The sequence below is a fragment of the Canis lupus genome, chromosome 3 (assembly GCF_048164855.1).
Source record: "Canis lupus baileyi chromosome 3, mCanLup2.hap1, whole genome shotgun sequence".
In the NCBI taxonomy this organism is placed as follows: Eukaryota; Metazoa; Chordata; class Mammalia; order Carnivora; family Canidae; genus Canis; species Canis lupus.
This window is the reverse complement of record NC_132840.1, coordinates 74,463,887-74,488,214: the sequence shown is the minus strand read 5'-3', so window position 1 is coordinate 74,488,214 and position 24,328 is coordinate 74,463,887. Positions and strand designations below refer to the sequence as shown.

Here is a 24,328-nt window from a genome sequence, read left to right as displayed (position 1 = left end):
TCACTCCTACACAGATAGGCCCACAGATCCTGCACAGAGGTTCACATGGAGAACTTAGCTCACAGTTAATACAAACAACAAAGCAAGATTCTCTTTCCTTGGTGCCTTTTTACTCATACTCTTTGAAGTTACAACAGGAGAATCAAAGAATAGGACCACTATTATATGGGTCAACTTTACCCGAGAAAATACAAGTCAACTACTTTAAATGTAAATAACTGGGGCAAGAAGCTCTAAGAGTAAGAATGAAACAAGTTAAGAAATACTAACTCTGAATACTTAAACTTGGATTTCAACCATCTAGGTATATTTTATTAGACACTAAAGCTGGGTGAGTGTTTTGCATGTAAAAGGAGGAGGGGGAGGGTTTAAACAGAGAGAAAAGAAAAATGCTAAGGAAGACTTCTTATTCCATTTCTTTGACAAATTTGAAACACTCAATTTAAACTTTCTGCAAAACAAACAAACCTATATTTCCATACACACAAAGTAAAAAAATAAGTTGCCAGGATTAAAGTTCACACTGCATTTTCATACTACTAGGTATCCCTAGCAAGCATTTGCTGCTTTGTACACTACAGCCTGGCAAAAAGGACATTCTTGTAGCCAGCTTTTGAGCTCGTTCTTTAAGATGTTCTAATTTAAATGCAGTTGTACACTTCGCAAGTTATTATCATTTTAGAGCAAGTCTTGGTTGGCACTATTAGAGCAAAGTGATTAGAAAAAGCTTTGGCACATTCTACTTGACATTCACTGCTTACTTCTCTATAATGCTCTAGTTTTACAAAAGTTATCACAGATTCTTTGAAGGGAGGCAAGAGAGGGGATCTTCAGGTTCCCTTTATTTGCATCATCAAGCTTATTATGTCCAATAAGAAATATTTTGAGTGAAATTCTGTTATTAAAGATATAATCCGGGAACCCTGGGTGGCGCAGCAGTTTGGCGCCTGCCTTTGGCCCAGGGCGCGATCCTGGAGACCCGGGATTGAATCCCACATGGAGCCTGCTTCTCCCTCTGCCTGTGTCTCTGTGCCTCTCTCTCTCTCTCTCTCTGTGACTATCATAAATTTAAAAAAAAAAAAAATATATATATATATATATATATATAATCCTGTGGTAAATCATACCACTGAGTATTTTTGTGTTCAAAGACATGCCTATTAAAAAAAATTATATTAACTTCTCCGAGTCTATGTGGCTTAATATCTAATATTTGAAGTGTGGCCTTCAAGGGCTTATTTCTGTAATAAGGAATGGATTTTAGTTACCGTTCCTTCACATTCAAAGAAAACCAGGGCACCTGGGTGGCTCAGTGGTTGAGTGTCTGCCTTTGGCTCAGGTGGTGATCCCGGGGGTCCTGGGATCGAATTCTACATTGGGGTCCCCACAGGGAGCCTGCTTCTCCTGCCTATGTCTCTGCCTCTCTGTGTGTCTCTCATGAACAAATAAATAAATCCTCAAAAAAAAATAATAATAATAAATAAACATTTGGGAGACTAGCTTTAAAAAAAAGAGGCTCTGGCACTTAACTAGCTACATGTACTTGGGTAACTTATTCTAACTCTTAGTAATACAAAAATGCCTCTTCAGGTCCTCTGCCCATTTTTTAGTCAGATTATTTGTATTTCTGGTATTGAGTTTTAGGAATTCTTTATATATTTTGATTACTGACCCCATATTGGATAGATCACTCACAGATCTTTTCTCCCATTCAGCGGGTTGCCTTTTTGTTTTGTTGATTGTTTTCTTCAATGTGCAAAAGCTTTTTAATTTGATATCATCTCAACTGTTTATTTTTGCTTTTGTTCCTCTTGCCTGAGAAGACCAATCCAGAAAAATATTGCTAAGGCTGATAACCAAGAGTTTACTGCCTACATTTTCTTTTTTTTCTTTTTCTTTTTTAAAGATTTATTTGAAGGGTACCTGGGTGGCTCAGTGGATTAAGTATCTGCCTTTGGCTCAGGTCATGATCACAGGGTCCTGAGACTGAGTCCCCGGTTAGGCTCCCTCCTCAAAGGGGAGCCTGCTTCTCCCTCTTCCTCTCCTGCTCCCCCTGCTTGTGCTCTTAGTCAAGTGAATAAATAAAATCTTTTAAAAAAAGAAAAGATTTGAGAGAGAGCACACATGCTGGGGGTAGAATGGTGGCGGGAGGGAAAGAGTCTTAAGGAGACTCCATACTGAGTGTGGAACCCTACATGGGGTTTGATCCCATCACCTTGAGATCACAACCTGAGCCAAAACCAAGAGTCAAATGCTTAACCAAATGCATCATCCAGACACCCCTAGATTTTCTTTTAGGAGTTTTATACTTAAATCCAAATTCCTTTGCACTTCTTTTTGATAAATTTCTAAAAATGGAACTACTGAGCAAGATTCTGAATCTTTCTATATAAACCAGTCCCCAGAAGCTAAATCAATTTCATTCCTATCACAACCAGGTAAAGGAGTACTCATTTTCCTGCACCCTCCCTTTGAAACACTAATTATAAACTGATCTTCCATTTTTTGCCAATCTTTTAGGTCAAAAAAAAAATTATCTTAGGACTAACATTAGGACTGTTCAACTTTCGTATTTGCCTTTTTCTTTTGTGAACTAATCATTTCCTGTGTCAATCTTCTATTTAGAAAGAGAGTTTTTTTGTTTTTTAAATTTTCTTTCTAGTCTCTCTTCTTTCTTGCTCAGTCTCCACTGCCGACTCCTCTCCCCTTAGATGATTCTATCCACTCTTGGCTTTAAATATTATTCCAAATCCCATCAAATTTCTAACTACTCCACACCTCTCCCTCTGAATTCTGAAGCCTACTACAGCCATTTGTCTACTTATCACCTTAGATGGCTTATAAAAATATCTCCAATGTAAAGGTCCAAAATGGAACTCTTAATCCTCCTCACTAACTCTTGATTTAGCTCTCCCCACGTCTATACTCCAAAGTCCTCATTTTAATAAATGCTGCTGCCACTGGCAGAGTTCATGATAGAGACCTAGAAGTCATCCTTGATCCTTCCCTCTCATCTTTTCCTGTCCTCCTCTTGTCCAATTCACCAGCAATTATTTTTTATTCTAGCTCCACTCTGTCCACTTTTCTTCCTTTCGGCCTTTCCCCTAGATCAGGCAACTCTCACCTCCCATTTGGCTTGACAGCAACAACCCTGTAACCTATCCCTGTACTCCCATCACTGTTACCCCCACAAGCCTAATATATTTCCCACAGAGCAGCCAACACTATCATAAGGTAACTACCAGATCAGGTCCTTCCCCTCTTTCTATACCTTTCTGTGGCTTCCCATTTACACCATCTATTCCCATTGCTCAAACCAGAAACCTAGCCAATCAATTAACAAGTCATGTCATGCCATTTTTTAAAGATTTTATTTACCTACTTATTTAGAGAGCCAGAACATGCACACATGCACATGAGCGGGGGAGGACCAGAGGAAGAGTGAGAGAGAGAGAATCCCAAGCAGACTCCACGCTGAGTGCAGAGCCCAACGTGGAGCTCAATCCCTCAACCCTGAGATTATGACCTGAGACAAAAATCAAGAAGCTTAACCAAGTGAGCCACCCAGGTGCTCCTTGCTAACCTTAGAACATTCCAAGTACTGTCTACTTCTTGCCATTTCTACCATCACTACTTTGGTTCAAGCTGTCATCATCTCTCTAAAACCAAAAGGGGGTGCTGCCCCTTTCTCAATCATTAGAAAAAGTATTCCTAATCTAATTGAGAATCTTCTCTAACCAAGCCCAAACTTTAAAAAAAAAAAAAAAAAAAAAAAGTATTTAAGAGAGAAAGAGTGAGTATGGGGGGAGGGGCAAAAGGAGAGGGAAAGAAACTTGAGCAGACTTGTGCTGAGCACGGACCCCAAAGCGGGGCTCAATATCACGACCTGAGATGAAACCAAGAGTCAGATGCTGAACTGACTGTGCCACCAAGCACCCCAAGGCTTAACTTCTCCACACGAAGATCTAAGCTGCTATTACCTACTAGTAAGATTTAGCACACTAACTGAAAACCTGTTTTCAGGACACTACAGAAAGCATACAGGAGCACAAACACTTCTGTCTAGTTTGTGCAACACCACTGTTCCACTAGAGAAACACTTAAAACCTTAAAAGCTAAAACCTAAGGCTACAAGCCTCGTAAGAAAAGGGACTAGTTGATACTCCTCAGTGTGCCATCATCACTGCTCCTAGAGCAGTGCCTACCACCAAGAAAGTACTCAATACTAACTTTTTCTTTAATAAATGGTTAGAACATGAGCTTTTAGTTAGTTCTGAATTATTCCCAGCTGACTACAGTAAAACCAAATCTTAATCATTTCAGTTTATGACTAAAAAGGCAGTAGAGTTACAACAAAAAAGTTTAATCTTACTTCCAAAATATATACAATAGAACAGAAATGTTTTAAAATGAACTGCACTGCATAATCCCATTCAGCTTCGACTGTAACATCCTGTGCAAGAAGGAAACCAGGTGCAAAAGCCAGGGTTACAGATCAAAGGCCCGAAAGCAGCTTATACTTTTTGCTTAACTCATTTTTTATAAAGTCTAAGAGAAATAAGGGCAAGCTTATCTTAGAAGTTACTTTACCTAATATCCTCTCTAAAATAAAGACAGGAAGCAACCATATTGCATACTGATAGATATGCAGAGCAGAGCAGACTTAGGGGTTATCAGGTCTTCAACATCCAGCCCAAGAACAAATTCCCTTGTGCACACAGCTGTAGGGGAACAAGTGAAGTGCATTCTCCAAGCCACAGCAAGTTTGTCTAGAGGGGACACCTGGCCCATGCTGGGCTAACTGCGGCATTTACCTTTTCTTTCGGGTTGACTGGTACAAGGATAATCAACTGATCTACAGCAAGCTAAAGTCAAAAGTAGAACTAAGAACCAAATGTTCTGTTACGGTGGAAACCCATAAGATGTAAATGTTGGATGTAGCAGAGGTCAGTGTTCCTGCAATTCAGACATCTCTCTGCATCAAGAGAATGCAGAGAGCATTTCCAACCCTGGTTTCGGTTACTCTTGAGACCTATCTGCATCCTTGCCCTTGATGCAATCTAACATACTTTTCCTAGAATTTTTCAAGTCCACAAATTTTTCTCTCCCAAGAAGCAAAACCAAGAATGAATAAATATGGGCATAAAAGGCCCATAATACCCCTTTCATGATAAAAAATACTAAGGAATGGAAGGAAACCTTAACCTGATAAAGGACATCTATGAAAATCCCACAGCTAACATCACACTCAACGGTGAAAGACTGAAAGCTTTCCTCCTCATATCAAGAATAAGACAAGGCTCTCTGCTCTTACCACCTCTATTCAACATAAATTCTATCCAACGTGAAGTTCTAAACACCACAACTAGACAAGAAAAAAATTAAATAAAAGGCACCCATAAAGGGGAAGTAGTAAAACTTTCTCTATTTGCAAATGACATAATCTTGTTTGTAGAAAATCCTAAGGAATCCACTAAGAAACTACTAGAATCAATAAATGAGTCCTGCACAGTTACAGGATACAAAGTCAATATACAAAAATCAATAGTGTTCTATATACCAGTAATAAACTATTCAAAAATGAAATTAGGAAAACAATTCCATTTACAATAGCATCAGAAAGAATAAAATATTTAGGAATAAAATTTTTTAAGATTGATGTATTTTATTTTCTTAAAAGATTTTTAAAAGTTATTTGAGAGAGCACATACACTCACAGGGGGTAGGGAGATGGAGAGAATCCTCAACCAGATCCTCTATTGAGTGCAAAGTCCAATGCAGGGCTCAATCCCAGAACTAGATGAAACCAAGAGTTGGTCACTTAATCAACTAAGGCACACCTACCTAGGAATAAGTTAATAAATTTATTATGTATAATAAATTTAACCAAGGAGGTGAAAAACTTGTACACTAAAAACTACAAAACACTGCTGAAAGACATTTAAAAAGATCTAAACAAATGGAAAAACATCCCATGTTCATAGATCGAAAGACTCGGTATTAAGACAGCAATACTTCCCAAACAGATCTACCAGTCTAATGCAATTCCTATGAAGAAAACTACAGGGGATCCCTATATGGCGCAGCGGTTTAGCGCCTGTCTTTGGCCCGGGGTGCGATCCTGGAGACCCGGGATCGAATCCCACATCGGGCTCCCGGTGCATGGAGCCTGCTCCTCCCTCTGCCTGTGTCTCTGCCTCTCTCTCTCTCTCTCTGTGTGACTATCATAAATAAATAAAAATTAAAAAAAAAAAAAAAGAAAAGAAAACTACAGCCATCCTTTAGCAGAAATTGATGAGCTGATCCTAAAACTCAGAGAGGATCTAAAAGGACATCAAATAGCCAAAACCATCTTGAAAAAGAAGAGCAAAGTTGGAGGACTCACACTTCCTGATTCTAAAGCTTTACTACAAAAGCTACAGTAATCAAGATGGTGTGGATACAGGTCTAAGGATAGATACATAACCAATAGAAAGAAGAGACAGAAGCCAGAAATAAACCTTCATACACATGGCAAACTGACTTTTGACAAGGGCATCAAGCCAATTCAAGGGAGAAAAAATGTTCTTTTTAATAAATAATGCTGGCACTAAAGGACACCCATATGCAAAGGGACCCTTACCTTTGACTACATACAAAAATGAAATCAAAATGAGCACAGGGATAATCTTCATGACATTTGATTAAAGCAATGGTTTCCTAGCCATGTATCAAAAGCACAAGTAACCAAATAAAAAATAATGGACCTCATCAAAATTAAAATTGTGCTTCAAATGACACTAAAAAAAAAGTGAAAAGACAACCCACAGATTGGGAATAAAATTTTGTAAATCATGTATCTAATAATGGTCTAGTATCCAGAATCATGTAAAGAACTCTTACAACTCAACAATAAAAAGAAAAATAGTCCCAAATGGGCAAGGATTTGAACAGACATTCCTCCAAAGAAGATATACAAATGGCAATACATGAAAAAAAATGCTCACATTATTACTCATTAGGGAAATGCAAATCAAAACCACAATAATAGCCACTTCATACCCAGTAGGATGGTCGTAAAAATCGAAAACAAAAACAAAAAAAATAACAAGTGTTGGTGAGAAACTGGAAGAACCCTCCTCATACACTAGAGGAATGTAAAATGCTACTGTGGTAAACAATCTAATGGTTCCTCAAAAAGTTAAACATAGAATTACCATATGACTCAGCAATTCCATTCCCAGGTATTTACCCAAAGAACTGAAAACATACAGCCACACAAAAACTTGTACACAGATGTTCACAGCAGCATTATTCATTATATCAAGTGGAAACAACCCAAACGTCCGTAATCAAAATGCAGTACATATCCACGCAATCAAATATTACCTGGCCATTAAAAAGGAATGAAGTAGTACTGACCCACACTCTAACATGAATGAGTTGTGAAAACATGCGCTAGGAAAGCCAGACAAAAAAGCCCACACATTATGAGTCCACTTACGTGAAGCATCTAAAACAGGCAAATCTTCAGAGATAGAAAGTAGTTATTTGTGACTGCCAGGGGCTGGGGGGGGGAGGGGAGCAGGAGTGGGGAATGAGCAGTGACTGCTAATGAGTGTGGAGTTTCTTGTTGAGATGATGGAAACATTCTCAAATTAGATAGTGGGGATGGTTACATGACTTTGTGAACATACCAAAAACCACCGAATTACATTCTGTAAAAGGGTAATTACATTCTGTAAAAGTGAGAATTTTATGATATGTTAATATCTTAATTTAAAAGAACTGATTAGGAAAAAAAGTATTTAAGGAACTGAAATACAGATCTCAAAGGTCATACAGTAAAGCCATACATTTTCCTTTGTAAAAATAAATCTGAATCTCAACTGAAATTTATTTATTCTCACTTTACATATATACCTTGTACCAACCTAGCTGTATGGATTTAAAGTGTATTAAAAACTTCATATTATGAAAAAAAAAAAAAAAAAACAAAAAAAAACTTCATATTATGGGGAATAAAACTGATACAGACAAATATATCGACAGGTTAAAAAAATGCAAAAGAACTTGAAAGCAATAGTGTGAGGTTACTTAATAGGGGCAAATTGGTCTATGTATGTACTTCATTATGGTCTGACAATATCATTAATACACAGCTTGATTTAATAACCTATTTGTCTATATTAAAGAAAATGAGGATTATGATTAAAATCAGAGCTAACCCACTTACCACTTTCATTGTGCTGATCACTATTCTAAGTATTGAACATTTACTCACTCACTAACTCCCAACAACCCTACAAAGAAAGTACTACTACTGTCTCATTTTATAGATGAAGGAACTGAGGGATCACAGAGCTAAGTAGCAAAAATAAGGTTCAAATGTAGGCTTCAGGAGTGCCTGGGTGGCTCAGCAGGTTAAGCATCTACCTTTGGCTCACATCATAATCCCAAGGTCCTAGGATTGAGCCCTACATTGCATCAAGCTCCCCACTCAGTGGGGGAGGGGGAGGGAGTCTGCTTCTCCCTTGCCCTCTGCCCCTCTCTGCTTCTGTTCTCGCTTAAATAAATAAATAAATAAATAAATAAATAAATAAATAAATAAATAAATAAATAAATAAAAAAAATCTCAAATGCAGGCTTCAGAGTCCATCCTCTTAACCAGTACACCATACTGCCTGCCTCTCAGGGATGAACAGTTCATTGTTTAAAAAAAAAAAAAAAAGTTGGAACAATGTTCAGTTTGCTCTAAGACTGGAAAATCTACAATTTTATTTCACTATAAAAGTGCTCTTAAAAAAAATTTTTTTGTTCTATGGCAGCCTATATCTACATGAGAATGTCTAGAGGTAAAAGAACACTTACATCCTGACTCTAACCTGTCCTCACAGCTCACTTGTCTTCCCCACAACTCTAGCCAAACCAGACTGCTCATGTTCCTTAAACATACACAGCCTGCATTTTCATGCTCGTGTGTTAAGTCTTGTTTTCACTTCTCTGATTAGAAGGGCAAGTAGAAATTTTCTAAAACCCAGCTAAAAGTCACTGACTTCTCAGAGGTAAACAAATCTATCAATCTATCAAAGATAGGGTGGTTTAATATCCTCCAAGGCAACGTTTTACATACAACGCATCTTTCAATCAAATGTCAACTTTGCATTCTCATTGACCTAAAATTTAAAACCAATTTAGCTATAGTTCTGTGTGTTACCCATTTAGGCGGTCACAGACCTGAATAAGTATTTGTGTAGTATTTGCCATTACCTAGGCTGAGAATTCTCCTCATACATTCTTTCTTTCCCCTCCTTGAAGAGGCTTATGGTCTGCTTAGTTTTCTTCATCAAATTCTCCATGAACACCCTAAAATACTCATTTTCTCCAAGTGTCTCCATCTTCCCCTCATATCTTGACAAGATAGTGCGGAGATGCTGGTAGGTATCTGGCAGCAGGTCTAAGATATAAGGTGGGCTATTCTTTAGCGCCAGCTTTGGGTTCTGACACAACCGCACCACCTGCAACAAATGGAAAAGAAGGGCTATTACTTGGAGGATCTTAAGGACAATTTCCTTTTTCAAGTTTTTAAAAAAAAGAAAGTTGTAAAATATGTGCTCTGTTGCAGAAATGTAAAAAAAATGCACAAGACCATAAGAAATGATCCATAACACCCCTGCCCACGGGCAATTATTTTACATTTTTAGTGGTACCCCTAAAAGGGTGGGCTCTTAAAACCATACAAGAGACTAATGGTCCAGATATTACATAGCAGACTATGGGGCCCTTGGCTGGCTCAGTCAGGGAAGTGTGTGACTCTTGATTTAGGGGTTGCCGAGTTTGAGCCCCATGGTGAGTTTAGAGAGGACTTAAAAATAAATCTTAAAAAAAAAAAGAAAAAAGAAAAGAAAAATTATGTAGCAGACTAAACATTGCAGGTGGAAGGAGACATCGCACTAACGCCTAAGTAGTACTAGATGGGGGCACCTGGGTGGCTCAGTCAGTTAAGCGTCTGCCTTCTGCCTTGGGCTCAACCCTGGGGTCCTAAAATCAAGGAGCCTGCTTCTCCCTCTCCCTGCCCCCCACTTTTGCGCTCTCTCTCTCTCTCTTTCTTTCTCTCTCTCTCTAATAGAGAAACAAAATCTTTAAACAAATAAAAAGAAGTGCTAGATGAATTAGGACTAGCTTATTTTAAATGCTTGGCTCACCCCAAACACAATACAGAAAATTCCCAAGGATAGAAATAAAGAACACGGCTGCCGTGGGTAGTGATGTAGAGGCCAAAGTCCTTAACAGCCATTAGGGTCTGGGAGCAAAATGGCCCTGAACTCAGTGAACCATGTAGCTCAACTGAGACATCATTCCTTGCCATATAAATGACCTCTAGCCCCACACTAGGTGTAGAGGTTACTTAAAAACAAAACAAAGACCTCCAGAATTTGCATGATAATTCTTTTTCCCATCTTTTATTTTCAACTTCTCTGAGTTATGTTTTATGTAGCTTTCTTTTAAAGAACACGTAGCTGTATTTTTAAAATCCATTATAACAATCTTTGTTTTTTAACTAGCAAGTTTAGTACATTTTATATTTGTTTTAATGACTGATAAATTTGTACTTATTCCTACCATCTTCTTTTGTACTATATGTGGATTTTTCGGTGTCTGGGAAGGATAAATTAGTGGGAGAGAAAAGTGCGTTAGAAACGGACCCACATGATATAGACCCTTCATTTATCACAAAGAAGTGGTCTTTTCCAAAAACAGTAGTGGAACAATCGGGTATCCATACAGAAAAAAAATAAAAATCAAACTAAACCCCTCACCTTTCACCATACCAAAATAAAACAAAACGGACATAACAAAACCACAGATACACACACACACACACACAAACGCCAAAAAGTAGACCTTGGGTTATAGACCTAAATGTGAAAGGCAGATCTATAAAGCTTTAATATAAAAAGAAGTATCTTCACAAAAGAGAAAACTTTCTTAAACAGGACTATAAAAAGCATTAACCACATATACAAAAAGTTAATTAAAATTCTACTTTATCGGGTAGCCCGGGTGGCTTAGCGGTTTAGTGCTGTCTTCCACCCAGTTGTGATCCTGGAGACCCAGGATCGAGTCCCACGTCGGGCTCCCTGCATGGAGCCTGCTTGTGTCTCTGCCTCTCCCTCTCTCTCGCTCTGTGTCTCTCATGAATACATAAATAAATCTTAAAAAAAAAATAAAATAAAATAAATAAATCTTAAAAAAAAAAAATTCTACTTTGTAAGTAAGAACTCCTGTTTATACCTTATAAAGAGTAAAAACACATGAACAGAACCAAAGAATGTATCTGTAATACATATATATCCAAATGTATATATCCAGAATATACAGGAATACTTCAAGATATCCCAGGTTTGATTCCAGACCACCGTAATAAAGCACATATCTCAATCAAGTGAATCAAATTAGTATTTTGGTTTCCCAGTACATATAAAAGTTATATTTATACTATAGTCTATTAAGTATAAAATAGTATTAGGTCTTTAAAAACGAACATACCTGAATTAAAAAATACTTTACTACTAAAAAATGCTAACCATCACCTAAGCTTTTAGTGAGCTGTATGTAACCTGTTTGTGGTGGGGGGGGGGTCCTGCCTCAATGTTTAGTGGCTGCTGACTGATTAGAGGTAGATGCTAAAGGCTGGGGTGGCTGCGGCAGTTTCTTAAAATAAGTCAAGAGTGAAGTCTACTGCCTCAACTGTTCCTTTCATAAATGAGTTCTCTATAGCATGTGATGCTATTTGATAGCATTATACTCATAGTAGTAATTTTTTCAAAACCTTTCAATCCTCTCAAACTCTGCTACAGCTTTATCAATTAAGCTTACATGATATTCTAAATCCTTTGTTGTCACTTCAACAATCTTCATAGCTCCTTCCCTGGGAGTAGATTGCATCTCAAGAAACTACTTTCTTTGCTCAACCATAAGAAGCAATTCCTCATCCATTCAAGTTTTATTATGAGACTGCAGCAATTCAGTCCCACCTTCAGGCTCAACTTCTGATTCTAATTCTCTTGCTATTTCCACCACAACTGTAGGTATTTCCTCCACTGAAGTCTTGAATACCTCCAAAAGTCTACATAACAGTTGCAATCAAATTCTTCCCAACCCCTGTTAATGTTATTTTGGCTTCTTCCTGTGAACCACAAATGTTCTTAATGGCATCTAGAATGGTAAATCCTTTCCAGAGGTTTTTCAGTTGACTTTGCCTAGATCCATCAGACGTCACTATCTATGGCAATAGCCTTATAAAATCTATGTCTTAGGGCAGCCCCGATGACCCAGAGGTTTGGCACTGCCTTCGGCCCGGGGTGTGATCCTGGGGACCTGGGATCGGGTCCCACGTCGGGCTCCCTGCATGGAGCCTGCTTCTCCCTCTGCTTCTCCCTCTGCCTGTGTCTCTGCCTCTCTGTGTCTGTCATGAATAAATAAAAATAAAATCTTTAAAAAATAATAAAATAAAATCTATGTCTTAAATAAGACTTGAAAATTAAAATTATTTCTCAGGTCTATGGGATGCAGAATGGATGCTGTGTTAGCAGATGTGAAAACATTCATCCCATTATACATCACCATCAGACCAGGTGCAATGTCAATAAGCAGTAATGTTTTTAAGTAAATTTTATGAGCAGTAGGTCTCAACAGTGGGCTTAAAAGATTCAGTAAACTATGTTGTAAATGGCTGTGCTGTTTTTCAGGTTTTGTTTCATTTGCAGAGCTCAGGCAGAGTGGATTTAGCATAATCCATAATGGCCCTAGGATTTTGAAGGGTAAATGAGTACTGGCTTCAAGTTAAAGTCACCAGCTCATGAGCTCCTAACAAGAGAGTCAGACTGAGCTTTGAAGCCAGGCATTGACTTCTCTCTAGCTATGAAAGCCCTAGATGGCATCTTCATCCAATAGAAAGCTGTTCAGTCTGTGCTGAAATATCTGTTTAGTGTAGCCACCTTTACTGACTACCTTAGCTAGATCTTCTGGATAACTTGCTGCAGCTTCTACATCAGCACCTGCTGCTCCAACTTGCACTTTTATGTTATGGAGACGGCTTCTTTCCTTAACCCCCATGAACCCACCACCAAATTTCAATATTGTTGTGTCTCAGGAAATAGGCCAAACAAGTGGGAGAGAGATGGGGAACAGCTGGTTAGTAGTCAGAACACAAAGACTATTTATCAGTTAAGTCTGCCATTTCAGGGGCACCTGGCCGGCTCAGTTAGTAGAGCATACAATTCTTAATCTTGGGGTTGTGAATTCAAGCCCCACATTGGGCATAGGGCTTACTTTTAAAAGTTCACTAGTTTTTATGGATGTGGTTTGTGGTGCCCCAAAACAATTAGAATAGTAACATCCAAGATCACTGATCAGAACAAACATAAATGAGAAAGTGTGAAATATTGGGAGAATTTACCATTGGACACACAAAATGAGCAAATGCTGTTGGAAAAACAGAGTAGAGAGACTTGCTTGACACAAACCTTCTATTTGTAAAAACACTTTTCTCTGTCTTCTCCATCCTCTGCCTCTCAGTGGTTTAGTCTAGATTTTTTCCTAATTTATCTTTCACTTTACTAATTTTTTTTCAGCTCTATCTATGCTGTTAAAACCATTCACTAAGTTCTTAAAAATCAGTTGTGTTCTTCAGTTTCAGAATTTCTATTTCAAATCTGTCAAAATTATCAATTTTGTCTTTAGTTCTTCTAACATATTACCCATAGATTTTTTGAAGTCCGTGACTGATAATTCAAATATCTCTGCCTGTCCTGTGGGTATGTTTCTATTGTCAACTTTTCCTCTTGCTTTCCAGTTGCATTTTATCTTTTCATATGCCTGGTTATTTTTTATTGAACACTGATATAAAAAAAAATTATAGACACAATCTGAGGCCATGGATGATGTTACTCAGAAAGAGTTTACTTTTGCTTCTGGCAAGCAGATAACATAGGGACATCAGGAATCTATATTATCTTAATCTGATCCAGAACTGAGCAGACTGAAAAGCTGGATTTCAGTCTCTGTAAAGACTAGTCTACTTCTGTTTTACCCTTACCCTACAGTTTAGGCCCTGAGGAACCCAACCCCCAAACCAAGAGTTTCCCGGGACCCTCTACCTTGGCAGGCTCTAATTCCAATTTTTTGTCCTCCTTGACATCAGCCTTTTGAAAACTCCACTCAGCCTCTAAACCGTCACTTCCAAAATCAGCCATGACCTCATGAACAAGGCAGTCTCAAACATCAGGCTAACTTCTCAGAGCTTTCCTTATCTTCCAGAACTTGGACCCATAATTCCTTACTGCCTTTATAGCTCTTCAATGCCTTCTAGGTTTTCTAGCTGTCAGCAATATATTTGGTTTGAAACAACCTAACATTGTCTAACAGTGGTAGAAGCAAAATCTGAACTTTTGCTTTTTATTTCACATTTAAAAACATCTATTTCCTTGTGTCTACAAAAGCTCATTATAAGCTTGAGATGTGTTAATGATTCCATTCTATGGATATACCCTAGAATATCTTAACCACACCCCTACTCTGTTTTAACATTTACGTTGTTTTCAAATCTTTACTATTCCAAGTATCATTGTGATGAACTTCGCAGGGCATGTTCTTCTTTTATACATCAGATTATTTCCTTCAGATAGATCCCCCAGAAGTGGAAACATTAGGTCCAGCTAGAGTAACTGCAATATTCCCACTTAATAATTAATCATCAATGATTCTTCAAATGAAAAAAAAAAAAAATAAAAAATAAAAAATAAAAAAATGATTCTTCAAATGACAAGTCAGATAACATTAAAATTTAAAAAAGCTAGGCATTTTATTCTCTGTACACTATTTCCTGAACTGTTAAAAAACAGCCCCATATAATCCTACTAAATAAACACAAGCCGAATCAACAAAAATATGTGATATATGAATATTTCAACAGTGTTTTAGGAAGTTGCTCATCCTATCAAAGGTTTCAAGCCTAACACAGCCAAGAAAACAGACTCTACCTCAGAAAACAACTATATTCTAAGTGCAAGAGTTAAGAATTCATACTAATATAGTCTCCAATTTATAAGTGTTGCGTTTCAAAACCTCATTTGTAAGTCAGTTGTTTATAATTCAGAATTTTTACAGACTATATGTTTATAATAAAAATAATTATAATGACAGCTTCCTGATGAGGTTAGATCATGAAGGAAGGTAGGGGAGACTGACACGAGTAAGAGATCAAGACCCAGCAAAGGCCACAAGAGATCTATAACTGGAGGTTTTTATTTTCACAGCTAATTGGACATCATATGCAGAAAGAATCAGAAGAGAAAAAGAAATTATGAGGGTCTAAGACCTGAAACCATAAAACTCCTAGAAGAAAACACAGGTGTTAAGCTCTTTGACAATGGTCTTGGTAATTTTTTAGATCTGCCTCCAAAAGCAAGGGCAAAAAAAGGAAAATTAAAGGGGACAACATCAAACTAAAGAGTTTCTCCCCAGTAAAGGAAACCGTCAACAAAATGAAAAGGCCACCTACCGAAAGGGAGAAGATATTTGCAAATTGTGTATTTGATAAGGGGGTTAACATTCAAAATGTTAAAGAACTCACAAAACTCAATAACAATCTGATTTTCATGTGAGCAATGGATCTCAACAGACATTTTTTCCAAAGACACACAGATGGCCAACAGGCATATGAAAAGATGCTCAACATCACTCATCATCAGGAAAATGCAAATTAAAACCACAATGAGATATTACCCTACATCCGTCAGAATGGCTAGCATCAAAAAGACAAGAAATAAGTGGTGGCAAGGATGCAGAGAAAAGGGAACCCTCATACATTCTTGGTGAGAATGTAAATTGATGCAGCCATATGGAAATCAGTATGGATGTTCCTAAAAAAGAATTAAAAATAGAACCATCATATAATCCAATAATTCCACTTGTGGATATTGATCTGAAGAAAATAAAACTAATTTGAAAACACATGCACCCCTATATTCACTGCAGTACTATTTACAATAGCCAACATATGGAAACAACCGAAGTGTCCATGGACCGAGGATAAAGATGCGATATGTATGTACAACAGAATACTACTCAGCCCTAAAAAGGAATGAAACCTCACCACCTGTGATAGCAAAGGTGGGCCTTCAGGATATTCTGCTGTGAAATACTCAGAGAAAAACAAATACTGTCTGATTTCACTTATATGTAGAATTTAATAAAACAAAGAAGCAAACAAAACAAAACTCACAGAGAACCAAATTGGTAGCTGCCACGTGAGGAGGTCAGCAAAATAGATGAGGGGAGTTAAAAAGTACAAAGTTCAGTCATGGGAATGTAATGCTTTGTGACTATAGTCAATAATACTGTATTGCATACTTGAGAGTTGCTAAGAGAGTAAATCTTGAAAGTTCTCATAGAAAAAAAATTTGTGAGGACAGCTGTGTAACTTTATATGGTGACAGATGGTAACTATACTTGTAGTGATCACTCTGCAATGTATACAAATACTGAATAATTCATTATTATGCTATACACCTGAAACTAACATATAATGTTACATGTCAATAATACTTCAATAACAACAAAAGAAAAATGGGCTCTAGGCGGAGAATTAAAATAGAATAACGGTGTAAAAAAAAATGCTCAACACTCCTTTAGAATAGTGAATAGGTAAAGCTTCTCTGAGGTGAATTTGGACTAAGAGTTGAAATTACAGGACGGAGGGGGATCCCTGGGTGGCTCAGCGGTTTGGCGCCTGCCATCAGTCTGGGGCGTGATCCTGGAGTCCCGGATCCAGTCCTGCATCGGGCTCCCTACATGCCTATGTCTCTGCCTCTCTGTGTCGGGAATGGGGAATGGGGAATGGGGAAGGGAAGGGAAAAATTAATTAATTGATTGATTAATTACAGGAACTAGCCATGTAGTATCACTGGAACAGAAGCCCAGATAACTAATCCAACAATCCGAAAGTGGGAACAGGTCTGGGATTTGTCTGAGGAATAAAAAGATCAGTGAGACTAAAACGGAGAGAGCAAAGTGAAAAGAGCAAGAGAGAGATGTGGAATAGGCGGGAATTAACAAGGAGACATTACAATAAAACACAAGCTTTTAAGTTTTCAATTAAAATGAAAAAGGAGGGCAGCCCTGGTGGCGCAGCAGTTTAGCGCCGCCTGAAGCCCGGGGTGTGATCCTGGAGATCCCGGATCGAGTCCCACAGTCAGGCTCCCTGCATGGAGCCTGCTTCTCCCTCTGCCTGTGTCTCTGCCTCTCTCTCGCTCTCTCTGAATAAATAAATAAATAAATCTTTAAAAAAAATAAAATAAAATAAAATAAAATAAAATGAAAAAGGAGCAAATGTTTTCACATTTTGATAAAACTACATCAACCAACTACATCAAATGTTCCATTTCGGTCATTTACCTTCACTAAATTTCTTAACCTCTGAGCCTCAGCTCTTCTAATTGGCAAAAACAGAAAATACCTACCTCACAGTAAACACTTACAAAAGGCCTGCACAGCTTCCAATAAAGTGGGTACTCAAGATGTGTTAGTTCTGCTTCCCACTGCCATTCACCTTGACCAGGCTTATCTTCAGGTAGGCAGGAATTACGTATTGAAGATCGAGTGGTAGACCACACATCCTTTCGAGGACTCCCAGAAACTGGTACCATAATTCCTACCATCCTGGCTCATGACACTGCTACCTTCCCAATCCTGCATGGTCTCTAAATGATGACCAAAGAACAGAGAAAAAGCAGCAGGAACTCAAGAATAGGGGGACCAGTGTTCTGCGAAAGCTACAGTATCCACCCCTTCAAAGGTCCAAATCCAGCAGAACTCCCAATAAAGAGTTTACACTTACATTAAGGGCTACACACACCAATCCATATGTTCTATTTAAAGGTAAATGCAGGGATCCCTGGGTGGCGCAGCGGTTTGGCGCCTGCCTTTGGCCCAGGGCGCGATCCTGGAGACCCAGGATCGAATCCCACGTCAGGCTCCCGGTGCATGGAGCCTGCTTCTCCCTCTGCCTGTGTCTCTGCCTCTCTCTCTCTCTCTCTGTGACTATCATAAATAAATAAAAATTTAAAAAAAATAAATAAATAAATAAAGGTAAATGCAGGGATCCCTGGGTGGCGCAGCGGTTTGGCGCCTGCCTTTGGTCCAGGGCGCAATCCTGGAGACCCGGGATCGAATCCCACGTCGGGCTCCCAGTGCATGGAGCCTGCTTCTCTCTCTGCCTATGTCTCTGCCTCTCTCACTCTCTGTGTGTGACTATCATAAATAAATAAAAATTTAAAAAAATATATTAAAAAAATAAAAATAAAAAAAATAAAGGTAAATGCATTAACCTCACAGAATATAGGTTAAAATGCAATATTTGCCTAATACATCTGGAAAAAAAAGATACACTTCCTTTGGACAACAAAACGAAAACTAAAATTGCTTAGTCTTACATACAATGCCCAACCTATAACACATAATCATAAACGCTAATGGCAATTCATTGGAAAACGCAACACACCTTATAACATACCAGATTTAAAATATCACAAATTTGGGACTTGTGGGTGGCTCAGCAGTTGAGTGTCTGGCTTCGGCTCAATCTGATCCCAGGATCCAGGATCAAGTCCCACATCGGGCTCCCTGCAAGGAGCCTGCTTCTCCCTCTGCCTATGTCTCTGCCTCTCTCTCTGTGTCTCTCATGAATAAGCAAATAAATCCTTAAAAAAATAAAATATCACAAATTTAAAAATGTCTCAAAACACTTCATTTGCTTGCATTTTCAAGCTAGTACCATGTGCGTGCCACAAATATTATTTGTCCCATCTTCGAATGACCTTATAAATACCATTTGCAGTTTAACTGTCTGCTTTTCTCAAGATCTTTTTGAGATGAATCATCACATGACCAAGGAAATCATTATTCCACTAACAACTCGAGTTTTTAACACTAACAAAGACCATAAAGAAAATATATAAGTAGACTTATTCTTTTGATATTAAAATTTTCTACAAAGAAATGCTCTCAATATGTACAACCTCTAGGAAAACTTTAAATTGGCATAGTTAGCTAAAGCATAAATGGGCACTCTGAGCTTTAAAAATGTTCACCAAAAAATTTCTGAACAGCTAAAATATTTTCCTGCTCAGTGTATCCTCCATTTGGCCAACTTTATTTTGCCTTCCAAGTCTCGCAACAGCAAAAATGGCTTCCTTTTGTTTACTTCTGCCTGTACATTTGAGCATCACTCAAAACAATGCCAAAAAGAAACGTGCTTAGCTCTGGGAAAGCAACAGCATCCTTGTACAGCTGCCATACAGTCCATTCATAATAGCTTTCTCATTGGCCTCACTCCTCCTCCCTTTGCTTCTGCCAAGGCTCAATGGTCAACAGAAAAAAATTGGAAAGGACTATGATCACAATAAAGAAGAATAAAATTATGCTTGGAAATGGCTGAATTTATAAAAAGAAAAAAGGTACCAAGAACAGCGCCTCAGCCTAATTCTACTCTGAACAGACGCTTTTCTAACACTCAGGAACGTGAATTTCCAATTAGGCAGAAAACTCTAAGCATATAGAACTATGAATGACTAAGTATTTTTAGCTCTGTAGACCTCAACTTATCCTCATCCATGGATGTGTTTTTCATTTCAAACTTTTTCATATGCTAAAACATGATTAAAATAAACTTTATGCTTCAAAATGAGTATTCAGTATGCTGAGTTGAACATAAAACAAGTAAAATCTGATTACAGTTTTAAAAGGCTCCACATTGGCTAAGGGAGCAGTAGATATGGTGGGAAGGACATCAGGTCTGGAGACCTGGGTTCTAGACTGATGACCAACATTATTTGGCTATGTTGATCTTTTTTTTTTTTGGCTATGTTGATCTTAAGCAAGTTTATTCACCTCTCTGGGTCTCAGTTTCTGCCTTTATAACTGATAGACATCAATTTATTTCCAAAGCTTCTTAAGACTTTAATTTCTTAATGTCTTCTTAAAGCTTCAAGTTCAGAAACCCATGAACACAGAAACTTGAAGACGTTTAACAGTTTTACAAGTATATAGAGTGAAGCTTTTAAATGTTTTTTTTAAAGAGAAATCAGAAATCGGAAACCTACACTTTTTCTTTTTATTTTTTAAAGAAACATATCATCACTAGATAATGGCCCCAAGAAAAAGCCCTTTTACTTCTAATTACTATTCTCCATTATTGATTCCTCAAAAACTCCACTCAGGGACTTGAACTCTAATTACTACCTAATACTTTCATCACCACACAACACTATTAAAGAGACTATGCCACTTATAACTAATTACCAATCTCATTACTTTCACTTATCACATTAACTGCGGAGAAAAAAAAATCCAACACAGTGTATGATATTAAATAACCAACATGTGCAGATAGTTTAACCATGTAGTTTTTATACACAGATTCTATTTTTATTTTTATTTTTTTTAGAGAGAGATTTTATTTATTTATTCATGACAGAGAGACAGAGACAGAGACACAGGCAGAGGGAGAAGCAGGCTCTATGCAGGGAGCCCGACGTAGGACTTGATCCCAGGACTCCTGGATCACGCCCTGGGCCAGAGGCAGGCGCTAAACCACTGAGCCACTCAGGGATCCCCCAGATTCTATTTTTAAAAGGAAAATGTAATTCTCTACCCAGACTTATCAGTGCAACTTCAAACAGAACGCTTACCTTGAACCAGAGATTACATGATTTTAGCAACACTTTTGGGCATCAGACCCTGAATAAGATACAAGTGTGGCTTAGGATATTGCAGAGGCACCAATTTGCTCTAAAGTCCCTTCCCATTCTCAATTCCCTTTCTTGTCTCCTCAAGAATGAAATAATGGTTTGCCTAATGATTCCCAGAGGCTTATACCTTCAGTTAGATCAGCAGATTCTGAGTACACTGTTGGCCTGAACTCCCCGGCACTGGGCATATAGCTGTTCAATAAAAGTGGGGCTGCAGACAGATGCCAACCTAATCTCTACCTAAGGTACCAAGGAATCGTATTTAAATCAACAAACTAGACAAGGACCGTGGGCGTGGGTAGAAGCAAATTTTTTGGTGGGCAATGTGCTAATTATATATTTTTAAAACTTAAATGTATGAGTCCTCTGACCTAGCACATTTCATTTTTACGAGTTTATTCTAAAGAAATATTTAGAAACTCAATAATGGATAGTCACTACAGCAGTTTCTAATATTAAAAATCAGAAGTAACCTAGAAGATTATCAATATAAATTTATTAGATAAACATATATAATTATGAAATCTTATGTAGAAAAAAAATTCAGGGAGACCTATATGGTGTATTAACATGGAAAAGCTCCACAATATGGCAAATTTTTTGAAAAGCAAAAAATTCTAGAACAATATTTAAGCCCCCTTTTGCTTAAAAATGTATATTCTGAGTAGGGAATTACTTTTGAAATTTAAGAACATAGTAAATAGAATCTTCAAGATAAAGATACCCTACTGCTATTTCTTTAAAAAAAAAAAAAAATCTGTCAAGCTCACCTAAAATAATAAAAGCCACGTGGAATGGAGGCTTCCTACTTCAAGTGTGGTCCCTAGGGCTAGCTGCAGGGACATCACTCAGTAACTCAGCCTCTATATTTTTAACCAGATTCTCAGATGGTCTGGGGGCAGGCACCTGGGTAGCACGCTCAGTCAAACGGCCAACTCTTGGTTTCGGCTCCAGTCACAATCTCAGGGCCATGAGATCAAGCCTTGTGTTGGGCTCCACGCTCGGGCAGCCTGCTTGAGTTTCTCTCCCTCTCCTTCTCTCTCCCTGCCCTCTAATAAATAAATAAATCTTTTAAACAAAAATCCCCAGATGGTCTGAATTCATGTTAAAGTTTGAGAAGCACTGGCTTATGAGAAATCACTTAACAGAGTCTGAACACCAGTTCAAGAGCCACACGAAAAAAGTATTAGCTGGATGACTTAGGTTACTTAATCTCTCTGAATCTCAGTTTTATTCTCCTCAAACACACAATTTTGAGATTTCTGATATATCAGCAGATGTGAAATGCAAATTGCTCTACAATATAAGGAATGATTAAAACTCAGTTATCAGGGACTCCTGGGTGGCTCAGCTGCCTTTGCCTTGAGCCTGCCTTTGGCTCAAGGTGTGATCCTGGATTCCCAGATTCAAGTCCCGCCTCAGGCTCCTTGCATGCAGCCTGCTTCTCAGTCTGCCTGTGTCTCTGCCTCTCTCTCTCTCTCTCTCATGAATAAATAAATAAAATCTTTAAAAAAACAAAACAAAACAAAACCAAACAAAAATCAGTTATCAGTCTTAGTGAGCAAACGCTAGTAAGTCAGTAACTTGCTCAAGCTGATAAATCTTTTGTGGGCAATGCTGTCCAGCCAACATCCTCTGAGCCACTTAGGGAAAGGGACTGAGGACTGGAGATGGAGCCCAAACCATAGATAGTAAGTACCTCTGGAGAGGTAGTCCTGTGGGGGTAGGAGAGTAAAAGGAGACTTTTACATCTTGTTCTTAGATGTTATGATCCATACATTCTTTTTCACAAAGAGTGCTACACGTAGGCACTGCTGTTCAAAGTAGATCTAAAAAAAGAAGAGGTGGGAATTAGGGTCCCATCCCATTCACTGAAGAACCAATACAGTGGCCTCATTTTAAGACTTCCTCGTAACTGATCCCAAAGCCAAAGGAAAGGCAGTAGTAAGAGGTGGTTCTGAGAAGGTGGCCAGGCAGCAGAGTCTGCTAAGCAAGACTCACAATCCATCCTAAAAGCTGCAGAGGAAGAGACCCCGAGTCATCATAGATTTCTTCTGAAAGAATCACCGAAGTGTCTACGATAGTGGCACCAAATCTTCCTGGGCTTGAAATCCCCAGTGGATGTACACCACCAATGCCATCATTAGCACCCCTTTCCCTTCCTCCTTTTGGAAGCCGCCGCAGGAAGGAACACTGTGGGGACAGAGCTGAGGCTGGCTTCCAGTGCTCCTGGTTGACTACTCCCACCTATTTCCTTCCAGCACAAAATGTGCTAATCATGAAAACATTTCACAATGACTTGCCTGTTATAACCCCCCTACTTCCAACAAATCTAATATAGATCAGAATTAACAACTTCATTAAAAAATGTGAAGTTTAGGCTCAGTTTTCCAACTAATACTTAATTTTTCTTTTAATGATCTAGGTTAATCATTCGGGAAATGTTTTTTTTTCATAGTATAAACATTACTATATTGTTTCATTTGAATATACATACAGTTTGTCCTGATAAATCATGGGCAAATTGGTCCCTATTCTTCACTTCCAACAGAGTTCATGATTTATATCAGGTTTAATGTATGTATACTAACAACATACCAACCACATACTAAAAACAAGTTTTACCATAGCCAAGAGTTACCAAAAACACCAACCAAAGTTACAAAATGAACAGATTCTCTTCTCCTCTAGCCCAATCTTACTTTTATTCTGTATACCTTCCAAATCTCTACCATGAATCACATGAAATACTCGAGTAAGCTCATGTTTCATAAGGAATTATGAAGAATTTTACATTCTTTTTTTTTTTTAAAGATTTTATCTATTCATAAGGGGGGGGGGGACAGGGACACAGGCAGAGGGAGAAGCAGGCTCCATGCAGGGATCCCCACGTGGGACTCAATCCCAGGTCTCCAGGATCACACCTCAGGCTGCAGGCGGCGCTAAACCGCTGAGCCACCCGGGCTGCCCCAATTTTACATTCTTTGAGGGAGTTCTTAACACAATCATGTTTTACAATGACTATATATTACCTTTATAACTGAAAAAGATAAAACTACTTTGAGTAAATGATACTCTAATTCAGCACGCAAAAAAAAAAAAAAAAAAAGAGATTCCCTAACTGATTCTCCCTAATTAATCATACAGAAAACGAGGAGGGACTGTTTTGACTTCATTTTATTTTATTAAATGTTTGCATTTCATTTTGCAAGTACCATGTGTTGGACCCAGGAATCGAAATTAAGACAAAGCCTTGGTCCTGAAGAGTTGTAGTGGAGGATAAAACAGGAAAAAAAAAAAAAAAAAAAAGTGGTAAATATTACCACAGAGAATATGAGCATAACAGGAAAATAAAGTGTACAAGCCTCTGTGATCACTATGCAAAGTAAACAGTACACATCATCTAGAGACACACAAACCCTAACCTGAAAGTGAGTAACAGATATTTCATTAAATAGTATTAAATGATACCTTATGGGCAGCCCGGGTGGCTCAGCGGTTTAGCGCCTGCTTTCGGCCCAGGGCATGATCCTGGG

At 38.2% G+C, this 24,328-nt stretch overlaps 1 protein-coding gene across 4 annotated transcripts in view; it reads right to left on the bottom strand.

Moving 5' to 3' along the window:
- The window catches only part of CBL (Cbl proto-oncogene), a 78,420-nt gene that overhangs the window by 49,163 nt on the left and 4,929 nt on the right, over window positions 1-24,328 (bottom strand). For 2 of the 4 annotated variants that reach the window (XM_072822331.1, XM_072822332.1), the window contains exon 3: window positions 9,250-9,497. The exons of 1 other annotated variant lie outside the window; for it this stretch is intronic. In XM_072822331.1, the coding sequence (XP_072678432.1) occupies window positions 9,250-9,497 (248 nt within the window). Of the gene's footprint in view, window positions 1-9,249; window positions 9,498-11,026; window positions 11,159-24,328 lie in introns of those variants that run through there. One more of the 4 variants, XM_072822333.1, reaches the window with a different exon arrangement.